Here is a 22,378-nt window from a genome sequence, read left to right on the forward strand (position 1 = left end):
GCAAAACCCCGAAGAGATGGTGCTGACACTAACATTATTTTCTCATTAACATGCCATTTGAATCAATGAAATCGCCATAAATCAAAATTGAAACATTTTAAGCACAGGGACGCTGCAGCCTGATACAATAAACACAATCACCCTCTTGTTTAAACATGCATTTTTGAAAACATGTGCTTTGCAGGAATTGAAGGCTAGACTGTTGTGCAACCTTTAAATCCATATAAGCAACAATCCTTACATTTGTCTCCTAGCCTGGAGCTGGTGGCCACTACATACATGAGACTGTGACCTTAATAGTAGATAAAGAAGAAACAAAGGATTGCCATTGTTACAGCAGAAAAGAAATGAGAACATTTCTCTCGGAAAATATTGCGTAAGAGATCTCTCTTAGAAATCAAAACAACATTATTGTGACGGTGATGTTATATAAATAAAATTTAGGAACTTGAGAGCTGAATATATAAACCTCAAATGAAATTGCATACGTTGCATGAATGTCTAACTTCCAAACAGAAAAAGTCTGAATCACCATAAAAACTTGATTTTTAAGAGCATTTTTTGATGTTCCATATCTTCCAACGTCTGATCAGAAATACCTTTGTTGTTTCTTGATTCTGGGCACTAGGGAGGGAATATGGGGCTCAGGCAGGTTTTAATGAGTGCCTATTTAATCAGGAAAAAATAAAAAAGAAAGGGAGAGACGGTGGGAGGAGTTCCAAGGGAGGTGTCCTTGGGCTGTTTCTGAGACTTGGTGTGTAGCTGATACTGACTTCAAAGCACTGGAGCAATGCTGATTTGCAGCAGAATTAGTCCTTGGATAGACATTTCTGACTAGTTAAGGACACTGAAGACTTTTAAGGCGCAGGAAGTGTGTTGGAAGTCGGGAAGCAGTGGCTTGCCTTTGATTTTTGCAGATGTGTTCAAAATGCCGGCCTTCAAAGAACGTTTGCTGAGTTCACGGTACAGTACTGGCATGTGATTGGAGGATGCGGAGGGCCAAATGGCCTGCTTGGCAGATGCCTCAGAAAACAGGTGTGGCATGAACGGAAGCACAAAAACAAAACCACTGGAGGTGGCAGGGGGAAGGGTGTACTCAACGTCTCTGAACACAGGTCAGCGGTTGACAACAGTGTCACTATGTCCGGTTGACTTTCTGCGTGCCGGAGCTTTGTTTTCCACCCTCAACTGCGCCTTTACCACTCATGCCCCTCTCTTGGGAGCTATTATTTGGTGAATGTTTACCTACTGGTACGGTGTCAGGCATTTATCTGAATCAAACATAAGGAGCGGGGAGAGACCAGATGCCCATGGACTGACTTAAAGTGGCCATGGATTGCAGTGCAGATGAAGGGCTACTCTGAGGGTAAAGGAATACATACACAGCCTCATACATGTTGCCTCCGAGAGGACGATGATTCTAGTGTTGTTTGAACATGCTGGAAACTTAATCCCCAGTGCAACTGCGCTGATAGGCCAGGGCCTTGAGAGCTGATTACACTGTGGGGCAGGGGCGTTAGAGAGAATCAATGCTGTTATCACAGAAGGGTCCTTGTAGCTGAGCGTGTGTGTGGCGGGGGTCCTTGAGAAGGATGGATCAGAGTGTTTTACTCTCCCTTCCTGCCACTCCACCCTCCTCTCTCCTCCTTCTTTTTCTTTTTCCTTCCAGGAGGTTATGAGGTAGCAAGAAGACCCTCAACAGATACAGCCTCTCAATCTTGGATCTCAAAATCTCCAGAATCAGAAGCCAATTGCAATTTATTTATTATAAATTATGATTCTGTGGTATTTTGTTACAGAAGCATAAGATGGCATTTATTTACTGCATTAAAAGTTTGTCTTTTATTTTTTCACTAGAAAGACAGTTTAGACTCACAATCAGTAGGGCCTCATGAATATTTTGTAAAATGGTACAAAAACTCTGTGGCTTTGTTTCTGAAGTGTTTCATTTGTTACCAAGAATGAAAACCATCATCCTCAGGCCAAGGAATTATCTGCACCAGGATTTATGTTGAAATTCCAGGTTGAAAATGTTTCCCTCTCTTGTCTACTTTTTATGATCTATAATGAACATGAGAACACTATAGATACATATCTTCAGAACCAGCTAACCTATCAATGCATCAGTTATTAATAAAGGAAGTTGTCTTTAACCACAGAAGCCTGAGAATGGGGGACGAAAAGTGTAGGTTATGGAAACAAAGATCTGCGGAGAACAGCCTATGCTGGTGTGGTTTTGTTTGGCCAATAGGGGCTATGACAGCACAGGGAAGGCTGAGTTTGTGGGCGTTTCCAGCTGATTGCCTCCAGCGCCACCTGGGTTGCGAGGGCAAAGACAGGGGATTGCAGGGACGATCTAGCTCTTTCGCAGCATTACATGTTCAAGAAGCAGGATGTTTCGCTTATCTTTGGGTTTTCCAGGTGACAAAGTCCTCTTCCAATGCCCTTCTTGGTAAAGGGGATTTCTTGAATGTGCTCTCAGGACCCTTAGGCCAGGGTGATTCTGAAGCAAGGGTTTATGAGGCCCCAGCACCCAACACTCCGTAAAACTGGTTTGGGCCCTTTGACACATAGAGTCCTGTCTACTGAGGATGTCAGAGTCAGGAAGCAAAAGGGAAAATAAACAAAAACGGGCATTGCACGCTCATCTCCTTTCTGGTGATTTCTCTCAGGTCCACTTGATTGGAAAAGCTCTTCCTGTGACCGTAGCCAACGCTTACGCTCTAAAGCAGCTGGAATGGTGCTTTGAGAAGAACACCGAGAGCAGCGACATTGGGCCTCACTCCTTCTCAAGCACAGACTACATGGGAAACCACAGCAAGTGTCTTGCCACCTAATATCTCATTTCACAAATGGGGACATTGAGGTGCAAAGGCAAAACGACTGTGGCAAAACCTTAGATGCTAAGCTAACGGTTTCGGTTTTCTAACATTTTGTGAAGGAAAATGCCATGCTTGCGTCTGTGTTGGGAAAGATAGATTGGGTGGCAGAGTTTGAAAGTGACAGTAAAGGCTAAAATCACCAAGAACTAATTGTGTGATCGGTCTTCCCCGATTTTCCCCTCAGACACTTGTGCACACCTTGGCCACTTATACAAACTACAATTTCATTTACTCAACATTCTAGAGTGATTCTCTCTCTTAAAAGACTCGATTGCACGTGCTCTATTTTCTCTTAGGAGTTAGAACCTCAGTAATACACCATCATGGAAGGTTGAAGATGCATTCATTCATGAGCAAGCATCTATAGCTTTTCCTTGGGTCACTTGGATTCTGCCTTCCTGCCCACTGAGGCAACTTGAGCCACATTCTCAGCCCCAACAGTTCCACACTCTGTGAATGTTATTTCACACAGCACAGACGTTTTACAGCAGTATGATGACAATGAGCTAAAATGTATATTCTAGATTAACCAACGGTCTTCTAAGAATAGACAAAGGTCTTTCAAAGAAACCAAGAGTGAGAGGAAACACACAGTGCCTAACCAATATACAGATAGCACAGCACCTTCCACACTCCAGTCTGTGGTGGTTGTCTTCTGAAGGATGAGCACGACACCACCTGGTTCGGGCCATAGGAGCAGGAGAGCTGCCTGTGTTCCCCACCAACTGCAACATTCAAAAGAGAAGGTTCTGCACATTGCCTGGGCGGCACAATAAAGCCAAACCCGTTAGTAGGGGTGTGGGCAAACCAGCACAGATGTTGTGAGCATGAGAGAGCTGTCCCCATTATTTATCTGTCATGTGACGCCATGGGTGGGGAGAGACACCCTCCCTCGTCAATACCTGAGGCAGGTGGGAGAGCTGGCCCTGAGGTCATAAGAGCAGAAAGGCTGTCCCTGCTCCTCATCAGCTGCAACGCTCAGGAGAGTAGCTCCTATATGCCACACCTGAGCAACACAGCAGAGCTGGCCCTGAGGTGTAGGTGTGGGAGGAGTGATCCTGAAGATGTGAAAGCGACAGAACCACCTCCACCCCTATCACTGTAAGGGTGACCTAGCCGGGGCAGTGCAGCAGAGTTCACCCTGGTGGTGAGAGCAAGGGAGAGCTGGTGAGCTGGTCAACCCTGCAACCACACAGGCTCAGAACCAGGGTTATGAGTTGGCCTGCCCCAACATCCACCCAATTTATGATCTTCTGGAGCACATGAAGGGACCAGTCCTGCAGACCCAAACCCGCAGGATCTCCATGACATAGGGCAACAACAGGATAACCAAGAGGAGTCCAGGGAAGACCCACCATCGACAGTGTAGCAGAAACCAGATGTGAATGAAGCAAAGAATAAAAAAAGTAAAAAGTTTAAAAATTATTCTCTGCTCCTTAAAAAACAAAACCAAAATATCACCTGGTACCACTCCTGGGTTCTGCTTATCATATCATATTAGTATTTCTGATGTCATGGGTTATTAAGGAAAATCGGCTTACAAATAAGGTACTTCTGAAGCCAACAGTACTGCAGACAGTCTACCTAGGACATCTACACACTTAGAGCAACAGCGACAGCATGTTACCGGACATGGTAGAACTGTAAGTTTGCTGAGTGGAGAACCCTTCCAGGCAATAATGGGAGAACAGGAGTTGTTTTTAATTTTTAGATTTTAGAAATATAAACATTCTTCAATAACTAATAAATGGAAATATAGTTTCATATAATTTCTTGGAAATATTGGTATATTAGCATTATGTATTCATTCTCATTTTATTTTTGTTATTTTATGATATAATAGAGTATAAATCTTGAGGAAACAGAATCAAAGTTTGATTTTAGGTATCTATTTTTAAAGGCAACTTAGAAAGTATTTATTAACAAAGCTGATCACCACACAAAATTACTAAAATGTAATTATGAAACAATGTAATTGAGTAAATATGCAAATATTCATCAGCTGAAATACAACCCATAATGCCAATCAAATTCAGTTCTTAAACCAAGTCTTCCTTCAAAATGTATTTCTTTAAAGTCCTGGAGCTGTTTTCTTACATATGATGTGTCAACATTAATTTTAGGGCAAAGAAATGATTTGACTTTATGACACTTTGGTTCATTGCATTTATTTAGTCTCAAAGGATAATATAAACATCGGAAGGTTGCCGTTAGATTCAAAATAGCCAGAACTCCAGCATCCCACATAAAACATTGCAGATTTAGGCAGTTAGAACCTAGCTCTCCAGGAGTTTCTTGATTATTTTCTTATATAGGGGTGCTTGCTTTTCCAGGCAAATTTTCCTCCCATTCTTCAGAGTGGCTCTGTCAGGGGAAAGGGAAGGAATGCAGCCTTCAGGGCCTTGGTTGGAAGAAAGGAAGAGACAGAAAGGAACAGGCAGAGGAGAGGACAGGCCAGGGGGTATGGGCAGGACTCACATGAGCTGGGGAACCGCACAGTGGCGTCCTGCCTTGATCACCTCCAGGGCGGTGATATGCTTAGGGTGGATCCCAGAGGAGAAGGTCTTCACACACACACAGTGAAGACCTTCATCGCCTTCTTCAGGACTAGCTGAGGGCATAAAGAGAGAAGGGAGAGGGGAGCAGAAGAGATGGTGAGGAGTGACCACATCATCGGCCAGTGGTACCTCTGACCTTTCCTTTATCCTTGGCTGTAGCATCACCCCTCCCTCAGAAGGCAGGTGGACAGTGAAGCACAGTTGGCAAGCCAATACAGCATGACTGGTGTCTAAGAGTTCACCTCCCCACCCCTGAGGCTCCTGAACCATCTCCCTGCCCCTAGGATCCCTTCACCCCCTCTCACCAGTGGTGAAGGCAATCGCAGCTGGCAGAAACAACAGGCCCAGAAGCAGCAGCCCAGGGTTGGGCCGGGGGCCTCGAAACACTGCGGAGGCGCTCATATCAAGAGGGTGGTACCAGATCCAAGGACTCGCACGGGGCCTGGGGCTCTAAGCACAGGCCGGTGGTTCCTGAGATCTTCCAGGCACTTTTTATCTCCACTGGCAGCCCAGCCCGGAAACCTGGGATACAGGATGAGGAACTCTCCTGCGGAAGCAAAGACACTTGGGGAACAGTAACTGGGCTCTGGCCAGCCAAGATTAAAACAAAACCGAGCGAAATGAAAAGCTGAGGTCAGCTGTCTCGACTAGCAGCTGGTAGCGGGAGCTCCCCTCTCTGATGTGAGCTCGCACGAACGATGACAGTCAGAAAGAGCAGAACTTGAATTTTGCAAACGGTGTGCTGCCTGTGAAAGAGCTTTCTGCTGTCACCATACAGCTTACAGAGCTTGTACCTCCAGGACCAATGCGTTGCCTTCCCAACTTCCAGCTGCATTACCCCAAACTGCCTGTTCTCTTCTGCCTTTATTGTCTGTCACTCTTCCTGTTGATTACAGGGAATTGGACCACCGTGTGGTTAGAGATGTGTGGTTTGAAATTTATTTTCTGCCACTAGAAAGGTTAAAGTTAGGGTCTGGGCAATGACTTCTGAATTTCATCCTTATACGGAGGCCTTCCCTAACCTCCTAACTATTGTCCTATCTACTGCAGGAAGCAAGGAAGGTCTGTTGTCCTCAATGCTCTTTTCGGAAAAATCACCAGTTATATTTGAATGCATTTTTTTGGATGACATCTTTGAGTCTAGCTATTTCTCTATTCATCTTTACTCTGGATAACTTTGATAAGAGAGTTTGCTAGGACCGTTGGAAGTTTCTGTATTACATTATGCCACATACGGTTATAATTATGTGGCCATTTATCTGCCTATCCTGGATTATGATATTGCCAATCATAAAAATTCCCTGGAACATACGTTTCTGAACACTCAGCATCAGCTACGATGGCTACTGCAAAACATGTCACAATTTCTGTGTGTTTAGGGAACTGAAACTCAAGACCTCTGCTGGATCAGCATCAAAAGGAATGGATAAGAGGGTTTGAGCCTGGACAACAAAGAAACACTCCGTGCAGCTTAACCCCGGATTGCAGCGTTTGCAGAGAGAAGGAATTAGGGCAATACTGTCCCTAATACAGTCAAGGCCACCTTCCTCCACATTCAAAGAAAATAATCCAGTGTAGGTACACAGCCACTAAAGATACTTTGGTCTCCAGAAAAATCAGCATAGCATAAGCATTGCCATTTGAGACCAGCCTTGCTATCCCGCGGGGGAGAGCGACTGCTTAGCATGGGCACAGGATGCCGTAGCTGTTTGTCGTTGTTGGAACAAAGCTAGTGAAAATTGTCTCCGTTTACTGCTTCGTCATGTGTTTATGGACACTTGTGTGGTTTTTACTGGATAAGTGCTTATTTTACAGGCAAAATATCCTTAGGGACCAAGCCTCTGCTGGTGAAGAGACGCAAAGGGGGACTCTCCAGTCACGCAGAGCTGGAGTGGCTTACATGCTTAGCATATAAGTGTTTCCCCAAAGCCCATGTGCAGATTGGAGTAGATGAAATTCTTTCTCTCTCCATGATCAGTAATGATAAGTATACAGTAATAGAGTTCTATACCAAGTAGTATCTTGTGTGCCAATAACATGCCGTGACATGTAATACAGACCCTTAGGAAAGGATAAGTCAATGAAAGCGTTGTGCTCCTGAGGACAAAGAGCAGGATTCAAAGACGCACTCTGATCATTTTATGCCCTACAGCAGGTTTCTTTTGACCCTGCTGGGAAATGAACCCAGGGACTCTCACATCCTGGGTAAGTGCTTTACCACTGAGCTACATTTCCAACTCAAAGGAAGTCTCAGTTCCCTCCTTCCCTGTAATGTGGGGAACGCTAGTAGTTATGCTAATAGCTAATTGCTGACATTTCTAAGTGGGTTGTTATGTGATATGCAGTATTTAAAGTCTTTGAATTTTCTCACACCAGCTCTATTAGACAGGCCAGAGAGCATTCACATTTTAGCAATAAAGAGACTAGTAATTGATACACATAGAATACTTAATATGCCTAGAATTTTTAAGAAATAAATTCTTGCTGGTGACATTCAAAATGGCACAAATCATCAACTTAGTGAAAATATTGTGAAATACCAAATATTGTTTTTAAAAAAATAGAGGCCTAGAAATGTTGCCCAGTGGTAGAACATTTGCCTACTATACATGATGCCCCAGGTTTAGTGTAAGAGAGAAAGAGGCAGAGAGAGAGAGAGAGCGACAGAGAGAGAGAGAATATACTAAAGCCTTTAGCCACAGGTAAGACCTATCTTACATGTTTCAATGTTTCAAACGAGGGTGAAGTTTTAAAAAGCCAGAGGGTGTTAAACCCCTTTTCATCACACGCTTTCGGTGCTGCTGGTGTTGAGCAGACTTTTGAGAAAGTAAATGACCATTGCTTATAGAACTTAAATCTTATGACTTTATTATGTTCAATTTGAAGGTTAAAACAAACGCTAGAGATCATTGCAGAGGTTGCTTGGAAACAAGGCATTCTAGAGCTAAGACAATGGCAAAACTCTTACAAGCAAGTATCCACTGAACAAGTATTCTCTGCTTGGATCCAGGCAGTTCCTATTATCATTGACTGCTGTGAAATCTGACAATATATGTGTATATACATACATGTGTATAACAGCAGTTAATGAAAAAGGAGGCCACGGGTATGAAAAAGAACAGGGAGGGTACATAAAAGGGTTTTGGAGGGAGGAAAGGGAAGGGAAAAGTGATTAACCTATAAACTCAAACCTAAAAGAAATAATTCAAAAAATACAGAAATAAAACTTGACATAATGCACTTGGAAAGAGAACTTCAACTAAAGAAATGCACAACACAACCCAATGTTTAGCCAAGAATTGCAGAAATCAGCCATCAACTGCCAGTTCCAACTCGGCTCATTTTCATCGTCTTTGCAGCAGCCTTTGATGCACCTTCTCAGAACACAAGGCGAGTTCTGAGACACAATGAAAGTGTATCCCAATTTTAAGGTGGAAAATGACTCTAGAACATTCAGATTTCAAAACCTGGCCCTCCCTGCACTGAGGAATGGTTTAGCAGAAAGTCCACAGATGGTTGGTCAATACCCTTCCAATATCTTCATAACTATTTTCTTGATGGCAGAGGCATTGGGGTCCAGGCAGACTTTTTCTCCACTTTTCAGGGTGGCTCTGCAACAGAGAACAGGATTGTTATCTTCATTATAACTCCGTCCCTCTGTCAGAACAAATCCCTGAGGATGGAGAAGAGACGATAGGTAAAGACGAAGGGTTCCCGAATGGCAAGAAAAACAAAGAACTAGGGACTTACATCACTTCCACATTGGCACAGTGGGCTCCTGGCCTGAACACGTTCACCGTGGAAATTCTATTCAGTGGGATTCCAGAGATTGTTTTTGTACATTGACAGCGCAATTCAATATACGGGTCCACATTAATTGCTACATTGGAACACAAGACTTAATTAGTGATTAGAAATTATCTTTCTTCCTTTCCTTACCGGGAGATTGGAAGTAATCGTCTCTCTTTCACACAGACATTGTGAATATGACCCGCAGACCTTCACTAACAAAGCTTGCAGATTGCCTTCCACATACGAAGGGCCCGTTAAGTTTATCTTAGAATTCTTGGTCATCACACCCGCCACACCCAGAAACCTCGGTCCAGCCACTTTGTGGATATCTCCAACCTCCCGCACACACATCACAAGCTGTGCAGACACAAGCGGAAGGTAAGTGGCTTTCCGCCTTCGTCTTTCCCTGAATTTCTCTTACATTGGCCAATGGTCGTGGGAACCAGGGCGGTGAGGAGCAGGGCCAGCAGCGACAACACCTGTAGGTGATGAAGTGGGCTGGTGCTGGGGCCAGAGGATGTCGGTCTGAGTCTGAAGCCCATGGTGGAGAAGACTGAGCTAGAATCTGTTTCCAGAGCCAGGAGACTCGGCTGAGGATGAGCTGCTGCCTGGAACCCTGCTGCTATGTGGTCTGAGATGCCTCCACACCTCTTTTTATACTGCTGAAGAGGTGGGGAAGGGGAGGTGACTGTAGCTCTGATGTGACCATAAAAGGATGGCCAAGTTGGGCCCAGCCCACACTGACCAGGCAGGTTAAAAATCCTGCAGAGTTAGCGACAGGCTGTGCATCATCTCAGCCCCATTCCTACTGTCACTACTCTCCATATCTGACTCTTACGGATGTATAAGCACCCGACTTAGAGGTAAGACCGAGGACAAACTGCTAAGAGCATTTTCTCTGTGTGAGCAGGTAGTCATGGGCCACACCCTTCCCGTGCAGTCTGGGGGGGCTTAAAAAACACCAATCCTACTTTCAGTCATAGCTCCTTGAAAAGAACAGCCTTTCCCTTACCAAGTGACAAAGGAAGTTCCTGTCTTGGCACTTAGGGGGAAAATATGAGTCACTTACTGAAAGGGTTCCTTTGGGTATGTGTACATGGGCTTCTATCTGTCTTTTAAGTAAATTTTCTTTTGCAATGTCATCCAAATAAACAAGTACACTCTCTTGTATATTCATACAATAAACTATGTGATTCTACTGTATATGTGTGTGAATGTCAAGATCAAAATATTTGTTGTCTCTTTTATTTTTAAAGAAATATTCATACACCACAGATACATGAAAATTAAGTATGTTCTTTCCTCTGCATAGTTACACCCCATACTACTGTTTTTCAATAGTGGCCACCGTTGCCAAATAGAAATTTGGCATTTCTATTCTATCTGTATTTATATGTATGTATGTATTTATGGAGACATACACTAAATACATATGCACAGAAAGATCTTTCTGCACAAGGAAATGAATGATTCTATATGAATCTTACATAATTTCCTCATATTCCAAAACTCTGAGTGAAAGGATTTTAACATTATTCATGATCTTTCATTTTTCTGGCCACGACAAACAACCCTATGTGTGGCTTACAATATTTATTGATTTCACTGTACACTTTTTATATATATTTAACACTATTCAAACTTCTTTCCATGTTCGATTGGTAAGATTTCTGTAATTCTTTCTTCTTGGGTACAAGACACAGTTGCTCAGTGCAGATCACACTGGCCTCACACTCGCTATATCGCAATGGTTATCAAACTGTTGGTCTCAGCTTTTTGGGGGGTGGTGGTGAATGACCCTTTCACAGGGGTCACATATAAGATACCCTGCATATCAAATATTTATACTATGATTCATAATAGCAGCAAAGTTACTGTTATGAAATAGCAATGAAACAATTTTATAGTTGGGTGGTCATCATAACGCGAATAACTACATTAAAAGGTCTCAGCAACTAGGAAGGTTGTGAATGCTGTTATATAGCCTAGGGTTGCCTTGAGCTCATGGTTCTTCTTCATCCTCCCAAGTACTAAGATTGCAAGCACACACCATGATGACCCGTTTTAAGAAAATCTTATCACAAAACAGACACTGTCAGTAAGGTTCTGGAGGATGCACCAACAAATCAATTGCCGTGTAAGTTTTATAAGCCTTATTCGTCTTGATATAAAACATCTATCTGTTAACTTCTGCTTATTCATGAAATACTAAACACAAATTATGTGCCTGACATAATATTCTTTTGTGACTTATTCATTTAACATTTTCTATCTTACCAAAGACCTAAAATATTTGCCCAAAGCATCGGGACTTTAATTAATGCTTTATATTCACTATTATTATATTATATTACTGTAAGTTGCTATACCTATGATTTGTATAAACCCCTTTCTTCTGTTTCAATGGTAAAAGTAAAACATGGAAAACAATGGTAATTCATTGTGAAAATGTGCAGAGAATATCTTAAAACAGTCATTGGATTAGATGCAGCTAGTTTATATAAAATTACAATTTTTAGAACTACTAGAAAATGAATAGATATCAGAGGCACCTAACTTAATAGCTTATTTTATACTTAATAGCTATTAAATAACTTAATAGCTTATTTTATTAATCTTTCACTATCACCCCATTTTCTAAAATATGTGGTAAGTTATTTTTATCTATCCTCCCCTTAAGTTGCCTTATAAATAGCAATCTTTCAGGAAACAAGCTAATTTCTAGGACCCAAAATAAAACCTATCTACTAGCTTCTGGGAGATCATTTATTTGTTAAAATTAACACGCATATTAGCTCTGCTCAACACAGAGAGTTTTGAAGTGCGCTCTCTCTCTCTCTCTCTCTCTCTCTCTCTCTCTCTCTCTCTCTCTCTCTCTCTGATAGCTCTTCCATGTGGTGCAGAAATAAGCTATCACCGGAAAAGCACGTGTAAAAGCATTTGGCAAAGAAGGTTCTAAGGTCAGTAAAAATTTCCTTTTGTTAAAGTTGAGATTGTGGGCGGGCAAGCGATTTTCTGTGAGAGCCAGAAGCAATTGTTTCCTACTTAAATGTCGAGTTGACAGAAACTGTGCGAATGCCAACAGCGCTGACACTCACAAGCGGAGGATTCCCCTTGGCTGCCCCGGGAAGTGCAGAGGAGGAGCGGCTCGTGCATGATGATACTGCGACCCCGGGGAGCGCTCCTGTGTTTTCTAGGCCTGAGAAAATTTACTTTTAATAAGTGCATTTGCTGAGCACCAAATGCATGAGCATGACTCAGTTTCCCTAAGCGGTCATCGCGTGAAGACATTGTAACCTAAGACCGCTTAGGAACCTGAGAATCCATTGCAGTCATCCTGTGAAGACATTGTAACCTAAGACTTCTTCGGAACCTGAGAACTCATTATTACTCAGAATCACTAATTCTGTTTTTGCTAGATGCCAAGTGCACTCTTAATTTATTGGCATGGAGTAATTATTCTTCTTTTGAAGGTTCTGTTATTATCACACTTGAGCTTTGGCGGTTGTTCTCTCCCCAGGCTTCCTTTGGTGGGTGTGGATCTGGTTAACCAACTCCTCACACCATTGAAAATTCAAAATGACTGTCTCTGTTTGGGAGCCGGCTGCTGCTGGCTGCTGGGACCTCTCCCTACCACGATCCTCTTTCTTCTCCCCTTCCCCTCTCTTTACTCGATGCCTCTCTCCTCTCAAGAAAGCCATTGCTTTGTGCTTGCGAGCTTGTTCTGTGGACAAAAGCACTTGCCCCAAAGTCTGATGACCCACATTTGATCCCTAGAACCCTCGTGGCCGAAGGAGACACCAACTCTCCAAATTGTCCTCTAACCTCCCCATACATCCACAGAATGAATAAACGTGATATTTGTTTCAAAAAGAAAAACCATCACTTCGTGGGGGGAACAATGTATTCTCTATGGAAAGACCTTAAGAGGCTGAGGATCATAGTCATTCCCTAGCCAAGACAATGCACAGTGTCTGGTCTGCTACATAATGACCTTTGATTGACAGTTTTAGGAGGCTAATTGGTCACACATTTGATAATGTTACTACATAACTGAGAGAAGATATTATAGAGTATGGACTTTTCTCAAGTGTTAGCATAGAGTTAGAAATAAATCCTTAGAGTACTAAAATCATTCCAGCAGAATAACTTAAATTTTAAAACTATATATGGATTTTAATGTTCCGATCGAAATTTTCTCACTGTGACTAGGAATTTGATTGAGGAAACTGAGGACAAGAGCCCTACTTCCAAGCCAACTCTCGGAGCTTGTGAGGCAGGCTTCATAGTAGTTGGGGAGTGGGGAGGAAGCTGAAGAATGGGATGTGATGTCAGTTGTCAAGGCCGCACACCTAGAAATACTCGGAATGAGACTTGAAAGGCAATAGATCTGGCTACATACTATATGACAGCTATAAAGGGGAGTAGCCAGCCCCTGTAGATGAGCGAACCAACGGCTTCTTTCCATCCAACTGAGAGGTAGATCAGGTCAAGCATTGCAATACACGTGAGAAACACATTCATTAAGATCATTTCCACAGTGGGCATAGAGATGGAGTGTCTTGGCAGATTCTCTGAAACAATATCCTGATACTGACAGAAACAAAACCTTAGACTTAACCTGCAGGTCTCCCCATGTCATGCTTCTTCTCTCTTCATAGTTGTGATATGAACGGCCCTCCTCAGGACACTGGAATTAATTCCACTAAGCGTGAATCAATTGTTAGCCCAAATCAGATGCACGGTGCACATTCTGCCTCTCTTCCGTGGTTTAGTCACAGGGGGGATTAGAATTCCCCAGGTGCTTCTCTGTGTGGTAAATGCCTCCTTCCGCAACATCCAGGAAGGATTTTCAAATTAAGTGTGTGAGAGTTTACTCACAAAAATTCTTTTCCTCGTACAAGCCTTAAAAACCATGCTAGAAACACAAAACCACTAATCATATTTTACCATAAGTCTGTCATACCTTTGGGAATGAAATGTGTCACACTCAGAGGCAAGCAGGAAAGTCTGGCAGATTGAATGAAAGATGCTAGAAATTGGAGAAGAAAATTGCCTGAGCCAAGGCAGGTATGTAGATTGACTTTTAGCCAACCACATATTTAATTCCTACTGTGTGGGGGAGTTTCAGAGAGACAAGAGTGAAGCAGTATTTAGAGATCGGGGTGAGGAACCAAGGGGACATATCCTTAGACGATAAATGTTAGATTAATCTCTCCCAGGAGCTTTCAGCCTTGTGCGTGTTGGTGGAAGAATCCACTGGTATTGGATGTAGTTGTTGAAAGAAAAAGAATCTGCTCATGCCCTCCCCCAAGACCAAGTTCTCAGCATAAAGGAGATTTATTTGCCCCACAGGGACAGAGGACAGGGATAAGGGACAAAAAGATAAAGAGGAAGAGGGAGAAGGGAGAGAGGAAGGAAGAGGGGTAGGGAATATTTGTCCCAGAGGACAAAGGACTGCCTCTGGATAGAGAGGAGATAGACACGGTACGAAGGAAAACGGTGGATTATAAAGGAAAAATGGGGAACCCTGTTAGGATGAAGTGTTTAATTTTATTATGGTCATGTTAATTAGGTGAGTCAAAGGAGGATTTTGATTGCTGAACCTCAATACTTTGAGAGCTGGACCTTGGTGGTCAGTCTCAGGAAGAGGTAGTGACTGAAAAAAGGCAGTAGACCTTAGCGGCTAGCTTTAGGAATGTAATCTAATGGTTTTTAGCAAGGCAGAGGGAAGGTGGAGAATGGCAGAGCCGGCTTGCCACACTCTAGCTGACCAGAAGCCCTTCCCCTGTCACTGGGGCTTCTGTATAAGCTGCACCTTGGTAGTATACCAAATCCCATTTGTTCTCTACAGAATGACCAGTTGTAGAATGGCCATGACACCTAGAATCCCAAGGGCAATACAAATCCGAAGGAAGTCAGTGGTCTAGAACGAAACTCAACTTACAAGTTTCACCTCTGGATAAAACAACAAGAAGACCATGCCGGTGACTAAGCAAAGACTAAGCAGCTGCTTTAGCTAAGAACTTAAGCGTTGCTGTTTTCACTCGCGCAGCTACAGTGCGTGTGAATCAAAGCACCCACCTGGATGGGAGGACGTGGTTTTCCCTGCCCTGGAAGCACCTTTCTTTCTGCAGACACCCTCTGGGCGGGGTTCTCCTCACCCGTGCACGTGCTCTGTAAGGACGCCGCTGTGTGCTTTGTTTGCAAAACTTGTATTTCCTCGTCCAAGCACCTTTGCTATGTTTGCTTGTATTACTCTGAGGCACTTAATCAATCAGAGATCATGCCAATGAAAGACTGTCCCAAACACTGGAATTTAGAGTGCCAGTATCCACGACAGTCTGGTTTGTTTCTTCACATTTCCTATAACATGAGGTAATAAAATGTATTGTTTGGGAGATTAAAGAAGCTACTCTGCAAGCTTAATAGTTTTTTTTTAACTTAGGGGTATTTTCTACTTTTTTATATCATTAAAAATCTTGTCAACAAACCATACTTTATAAAACTACTCTAGGCTGTCTCATATCTTTGAGTCTTTTCCTCTGTCTTCCTCTCTATCTTTTGCACAGGCACATCAGGATATGATACTAGAAAATACATCAGTTGAGTTGATATTTTATATGTAATGAGAGCGATTAAGTGATAAAGAAAAGACAAAGCTTTTATACAGGTAATAATATATTAGTTTATACTAATATGTGAAAGTACTTAAAATATTAGTATATACAATTTAATTGTAGTAGATATATATTTGTGTGTGAGTTAGATTGGTATCCTTTTGGATGTTCCTAAAAATGGGCTATTTATGCAAATTGCCATCTTATTGATAGAGAGAAAATGAGGCTTCTTGGGTCTATATCATGCCTCTATTTAAATATCTACCATGTCCTAAGCCTTTTCTTAGGAACTGTGATGAAATGATAGATATTGCCCTTACCCTCACAAAGACTACAGTGGTCCTGGAATAGCCAGGCACTGAACACTTTGGTGGACAAAATGTTACAGAGGAAAAATGCAGAGTTCTATGGCTGAGATAGGTTGTTTTGAGCAAGTGAGAGAAAAGATGGAGTTTTGCCAGGTGACTGCTAGGGCAGATGTCATGGGTCAGGAAGTTTCCCATAGATAAAGAGAAAAGAGGCAGGTTAATCAACACCCACCACGAACCAGGTTGCCGGCTTTAGGACAGTATCTAATAGCTTGGGTTAGGATGTTATTAGTTCACTTAGTCTGCGCCACACACTGGGGATACACAGATAGGTAGGATATATATGGTGGCTGATTTAGGGGAATTCTTTGTAGATTAGGATGGAGGAACCCACAAACAAACATTAATATCTATTGTAACTCAGTCATTTAGTCTCTGAAAGATGCTGAGCTGAGAAAGGTAAGGAAAGATGTCACAAAAAAGGTACCGCTGGCGCCAGATTATGAAGAATGAGTAATTCTGCTCCTATGGGCAAAAAAGGAGCAAAGCCCTTGCAGGCAGAGCCATAGCAAATGAAACAGACCAAACGCCCAATCACAGAGCATGACGGAGATGCAAAGTTTGAGAAGAAAACAGCATGAGAGGCAGCCTTACTTTTTGGGCTTTGGTACCTTTTATTTTAGGTCTAGGAACTACAACTGCAGAGGGGGCTGGTTAGGACTGTGTCACTGGAACAGACATCTTCCATGGTGAACTTTAAAAGGGTTAAAAAAAAAGAGTTATTTTATCTCAGTTCCAAAGATTTGAGGTTTTGGTTCATGAATAATGGTCTTGATGTTTTAGCTCTGGCAGTGCACTTTATCTGGCAGGAGTGCATGGTGGAGGAGATAAACCTTTTCACCCGTGGGGGTGGGAGAAAAACAAAGGTAAGGGTTAGTGTCCTCATGTCCCCTTTAAATGCATGCCCATTATGATCTAAATCCCCTGTCTGGGCTCCACCTTTTTAAGGTTCCACTGTCTCCTAACAACAGGAATCTGGGGACTCAGTTTTTCAGGCATGGGCCTCTGGGACTCGCTTGAGAACTGAGCTAGAGCAAATATGAAGAAGTCTTATCATTCTTGTGTTTTCTAAGGTCACCTGAAGCTACTGCAGGCATAAGCTTAGAGAAAGACTGAAATAGTGCAAGGAACTAGGGAAATGCGACCTTTCTTCAGGCCAGGGAGCTGCAGAGTTAACTGTGGGAAGAATATAGAATTCAGGATAATGAGAGTCATCATCACAAGAAATCAGAAACGACCTGAATGAAATTCGGAGATATTTTATTTTTTTCTCCAAACAAAAATAATATAAACAAATAGGACACTTTAAAAAGAACAATCTTAAAATAATGGATATGGTGCATACATTAATTTCCTCATAACAAAGCCATCAAATTCTCAAGAAGACACCCTGTAGACATCTAAATACCTCAACAATGCACATATGTTTGGAGAAGCCAAGGTGATGCATTTGTATTCAAACAAGTTAAGTATGTTTTCAAAACTCTAAGAGTATAGATATTTGCTAAAGTTTCTCTTACTAGAAATAGCTTTTAAAGGTGTTTTTATGAAAGCTAGACAGGAATTTACCTGCTTCTTATCTTCTTCATCTACCTATAGCATGCACTTAGTGACCCGAATAATAATACTAGTAACCTAGTCAATAAATAGCACACAATCAGTTTGATGATAAGTCATGACATTATGCCATACTAAGAAGACATCAAATGTCTAATATTGTAAGATGAGAATACATTAATCCTTCTAGAACTTACACATTTAGAAATTCTAAATAAGGAAATGTATTCTACACAGGTTTCTGCATGGCACACCAGCTTGCTAATATTATAAAAGTTATATACCACCCCAGACTCAGGTGTAAGAAAGATGAACACACACAGGCAGCAACAGCAAAATAGTTCCCACTTTATAAGAGAAAGGATGAGGGTGTCCCCATCAACAGCTTCTAACAAAACTTCATTAATCTGTTAATTCCACAGCCTTCCCATGAACACTACAAGGTATACATGCATAAACAGACATATATATATACACACACATACACATATATATTTTTTTTCTAGAGACAAAATGCAATAATCACTTTCAATTCAATACATTGTAAAAGGTTAACAACCAAAGATTCTTGACTTACAAACTAAAACGTCACAATTTCCAATAGTGTAACAGACAGAAAAGAATGGAATGTGCTTTGCTAAATACACTGGTAAACTGAGCAGAAAGCTGCAGGGACAGCAGCTTCCCTTTCCTCTTCAAAGCTAGGAGTTCACAAAGAAAATTACTAGGGGAAAAAAAAACCAGCTCTTCTTTCTTGTCTTCACTGGAGCCAGAGTCCTCAGAGATTTTTCTGTTAAGTACTGGGTGACTTTTCCAGGGCAAGTGCATTTCTCTTGGTTTTCTTATTTCCACTGTTGAGAAAATAGTTATATCAGTAACTAAAATTCCTCACTCTAGCCCAACCCCCCCCACACACACACACACCAGTAATGAGTTCTGGGTATTGCTCAAAGATGTGGAATTTGTAATAAAGATTTCCCTGGAGCACTGCAGAACAACTTTCTCGTGTCGATCCTTTATTCTAAGCCCAGTTTAGAATGTGGTACTGGAATCTCAAATGGTGTCAGGAGAACAAAAACCGTGCCAGTCTGCAAAGACTAAAACCCCCAAAGAACAAGGTAGCAAGTACCTGTCCAGTATTTTCTGAATGATTTTCTTCATCAAAGGAGCATCTGGGTCTAGACAGACCTCCTTCTTGTTCTTCAACTTAGCTCTGCAGAAAGAGAAGGAGAATAAAACAAAGGGGATGCACAGGTGAGCCAAAGTGACTGAAGACCAGACTGGGGGGTGCGGGGGAGTAGGAGGCGAGGACTTCCCTCTCCCAGGACACCTGCTGCACCCACCAGATCAGTATCAGAACTTACATGACTTCCACCCTGGGGCACTGCGGACCTGCAGCGATCACCTCCATATTAGCAATCATTTTGGGATTAACTCTTGAAGTTATGGTTAAGCAAACGCAACGCAGTTCGGATGTGGCAGTTAAGACGGCGGAAGGACCTCCTGCGGAGGAGACAGGGTTATAGGAGGTGCTGGCAGAGCCCTTTGCCAGCCCCTGGGGCCCGGTGACGAGCCGGCGGGGGTGTGTCAGGCACCGTGTGCCCCGCAGGTACTTTGCTCTCACCTTCAGCTAGATGCTGCGGCAGTGTGAGCAGCAGCAGAAACGACAGCACCGCGAACAGCGAGCGGGAACCGCCGGGGATGTGGGCAGAGCGGCGGGGCAGGAGGCTCATTGTGGACAAGATCCTGGGCTAGGGAGCAGCGGTTCTAGAGATGCTGAGGGTGGCTCTAGAGCACTGTGTTGGTTTCAGCCCCGCTGTACCCCCTTTTTATCTGCGCTTGTTTCTTCCTCCAGGCAGGAAATTCAAGCTTGGAGATGCTGGGGAAATTCCCTGGACTTGGAGTTGGGGGGGGGGGCGCTCAGGGGCGGTTCAGAGGGGCTGGGCAATGGCGTTAGGGAGGAGGATGGCTAGAGGAGTGGCCCTTTGCCAAATCAGAGGAGAATGCTGTAGTCCCGCCCCAGGAGAAGATTGCTGCTCCTGCCAGACACCCTTTGGGGACTTCTCCCCCTCATGTGTCAGGGCTGGTTAAGCCCAGCTTGTCCAGGGAAGACACACCCCTGCGGATGTCCTTCCTTGCCATGTAGGAAGACTGCCCCCAAAGGAATGAGGTTTGACTTTAGAAAACCCTCTGTTTCGTCTTTAGCCATTATTACTACAAACACGACAGTGGGGCCTGGGGAGGTGGTTCAGCAGTTAAGAGCACTGGCTGCTTCTGTAGTGGACCCAGGACCACATGTTGGCTTCTTAGTTCCTCTAGCTCCAGTTCCAGGGGATCCCACATCCTCTTGTGGCCTCTGTGGGGCACTTGCACACATTTGGTGCACACACAGACAAGCTCATAAATAAAAGTAAATTTAAACTGTGTGCTTAAAAATGAAGACTTTTTGTTCGTGAAATGCAAACATGTGATCCCTGACTAGAATGGAACTGAATCAAAAAGCAAAAAACAAAAGACAAACCAAACTTTCCCATTTCCCTCTCCTTGTCCATGGGTCGTTGTACGTTTCCTTCAGTTACTTAATGATTCTTTGGGATTCCGCCAGCTTTGAGAGCCAAGCAAATGTGATGAAAGTGTCTTTACTCCCACTTGAAACCAGAGGCAGGAATGGCCTTCAAAATAAAAGTTGATTACTGGAAGTCCTATACTTGTAATTCAGCAAGTGTGTGTGTGTGTTTCTAGTTGGCCTACTAAACAAAATATTCAAAAATCACCCAGGAAATTGCTTTGGAAAGATGATGAATGCTTTGCGTTTGGCAGGTCCCTTTGCTATTCAACTCGGAGAGTATTTGTTCTCCATATGAGTAAGGTGATTGTAGCCTGAAGCAATACCAGGGACTCCTTATTGTGCCTTCTGTTATGTGGCTCCTCTACCAGGTGGGGGTTTGACACAGTTCTTAGAAGCTAGAGGAGGCTGTGGTGATTGGGAGACCTGTCTGTGAGGTTGGCACATGGGTTTGAGTCAATCTGCCAACAAGAGCGTATCCACTCTGACTCCCTTCAAGAAACTTCTTGGGATAGGGAGGGATGTTTTCCCATTGACTTGTGAGAAGTTTCAGCAGCCCAGAGGAAATGAGGGATGCCCTAGAGCCTGGAGCGACCTCCTGAAGATGAAGGATGAGATGACTTCTGATAACTGACGGTCTCACACTACGGCAGTCATGGTTATAACACAGTTGTACATTAGCTTTCTTTTACAGAGGTCTAACCAGAACCTTTGGCCTTCTAGTAGTCTGGCAGAAAAAGTCTGTAAACATGATAACTGTAAGAACATAGACTTGGAAGGAAATTATTTTCTTTGTCTCCTGTAACCTTGGGAACCTCCATCAACTCCCTCACTCATCTCTTTGTGAAATAATGACACTTGGATCGCTGAGCAGGAAGGTGTCTTAGACCTTTGAACTTACATTCTGGAAGGAAACTTGGTCTGGTTGAAGGAAGTTGGGAGAAGCTGGTGGGAAGTCTTGAGTCCAGCAGCTAGCTTCCTGATACCATCCGCATCACATCTGACTCAATGGAAGTAATCCTCCATCCTTCTGGGGAGTGACAATCTGTAGCAAGCAGCCTGTAGATTTATTAAACTGACCGTCTAGAGATTAGACTATATCTACAGACAAAAGATACACTTCATTCCAAAACATTTTTTTTAAACTGACTAAAAGGCATTGAGCAATTAAACTCAACCACAGAAAACAAACCACATTCTACTAAGGTTTCATGAAAAATATAGTTTAATGATACTAGCTATTGAGTATTTAAATGTGTGTATACACACAAGCACACCTGGGTTAGTTCTAACTAAGCTATTTTAAATGTAACCAAGCATACAGATTGGTTTGCCACAAACTGGTAAGACTGTGCAAAAGGCCACAAAATGAGAGTGTCAGTTCCCCTTAACACTATTAGAGATGTGCTCCCCCCACCTGGTTTGCACTCTGAATCCATTTGCCATGATTACTTATAGAACAGAGTTTTAAAAAAAAAAGGTAATCATAGCTGGCACTCTGGTAACAAAAATTCCACTCTATAAGTAGACTGCTGATTTGCCCAACCTAATAAGGAAGCAGCATGTAACCAAACCTGGCCTTGCCTTGAAATTGGACTGGCCCACTGCCATGCCTGGCTCCTGGGTAGCCACCTCTGACGTTGGCTTATGCAAAGACAAGTAAGAATGCAGGTGGTCCAAAGACTCTTTCAGTTCGAGAAGGACAGCATTAACACTCAGAGGGTACAGGGCACTTTAAAATAATTACTTTTCTGTTACCAATTTAAAGTGAAGCCATTTGTCTTAAGTGCACTGAGTCCAAGTAATAGAAGAAACTATGCCAGTTATTCACAACAATAATCAAACAATCAATAAATCTACAGTCCCCCTCATAGCCACAAATGTTTCCTGTTACAAGCTAATCTTAGTGATGATGCCATAGTTTTTTAATAGGAGTGAAAACATCTGGAGTGGCTTGCGGCAACCAGACCACTGTCCTGCTCATCGTTACCCGAGCCTCTCGCTGACTCTTGGAGACGACTGAGAGATACTTTCT

General features: G+C 42.9%; 3 protein-coding genes and 2 long non-coding RNA genes across 7 annotated transcripts; 2 read left to right on the plus strand and 3 right to left on the minus strand.

Annotated features, from left to right (window-relative positions):
• Positions 1 to 788: 788 nt before the first annotated feature.
• On the plus strand, positions 789 to 3,028 carry LOC146893768 (uncharacterized). The gene is made up of 2 exons (XR_015002643.1): positions 789 to 1,035; positions 2,673 to 3,028. It is a non-coding gene; the product is annotated as an uncharacterized LOC146893768 (long non-coding RNA).
• A 2,006-nt stretch (positions 3,029 to 5,034) lies between these two features.
• On the minus strand, positions 5,035 to 6,213 carry LOC125394438 (platelet factor 4). Its single transcript, XM_048425299.2, has 3 exons — positions 5,746 to 6,213; positions 5,361 to 5,493; positions 5,035 to 5,246 (listed from the first exon to the last, which is right to left on the minus strand). Exons 1-3 carry the CDS (start codon positions 5,840 to 5,842, stop codon positions 5,159 to 5,161), a joined length of 318 nt encoding a protein of 105 aa, XP_048281256.2. The 5' UTR covers positions 5,843 to 6,213; the 3' UTR covers positions 5,035 to 5,158.
• Positions 6,214 to 8,282: 2,069 nt separating this feature from the next.
• LOC125394431 (platelet basic protein) lies at positions 8,283 to 9,873 on the minus strand. The gene is made up of 3 exons (XM_048425288.3): positions 9,654 to 9,873; positions 9,191 to 9,320; positions 8,283 to 9,051 (listed from the first exon to the last, which is right to left on the minus strand). Exons 1-3 carry the CDS (start codon positions 9,772 to 9,774, stop codon positions 8,961 to 8,963), a joined length of 342 nt encoding a protein of 113 aa, XP_048281245.1. The 5' UTR covers positions 9,775 to 9,873; the 3' UTR covers positions 8,283 to 8,960.
• A 106-nt stretch (positions 9,874 to 9,979) lies between these two features.
• Positions 9,980 to 15,643, plus strand: LOC125394449 (uncharacterized). 3 transcript variants are annotated; one of them, XR_007230222.3, is made up of 3 exons: positions 9,980 to 10,095; positions 12,118 to 12,192; positions 15,087 to 15,643. It is a non-coding gene; the product is annotated as an uncharacterized LOC125394449 (long non-coding RNA). The 3 variants fall into 3 exon arrangements; XR_015002543.2 differs by lacking the exon at positions 15,087 to 15,643 and adding an exon at positions 12,297 to 13,198; XR_015002542.2 differs by lacking the exon at positions 15,087 to 15,643 and adding an exon at positions 12,318 to 13,190.
• Positions 15,644 to 17,463: 1,820 nt separating this feature from the next.
• LOC125394424 (C-X-C motif chemokine 5-like) lies at positions 17,464 to 19,649 on the minus strand. Its single transcript, XM_048425276.3, has 4 exons — positions 19,402 to 19,649; positions 19,142 to 19,280; positions 18,907 to 18,990; positions 17,464 to 18,628 (listed from the first exon to the last, which is right to left on the minus strand). The coding sequence occupies exons 1-4, from the start codon at positions 19,508 to 19,510 to the stop codon at positions 18,571 to 18,573; spliced, it is 390 nt and encodes a 129-aa protein (XP_048281233.1). The 5' UTR covers positions 19,511 to 19,649; the 3' UTR covers positions 17,464 to 18,570.
• Between the last annotated feature and the right edge of the window lie 2,729 nt (positions 19,650 to 22,378).

This window comes from Myodes glareolus, chromosome 8 (genome assembly GCF_982192425.1).
Source record: "Myodes glareolus chromosome 8, mMyoGla1.1, whole genome shotgun sequence".
Classification (NCBI taxonomy): domain Eukaryota; kingdom Metazoa; phylum Chordata; class Mammalia; order Rodentia; family Cricetidae; genus Myodes; species Myodes glareolus.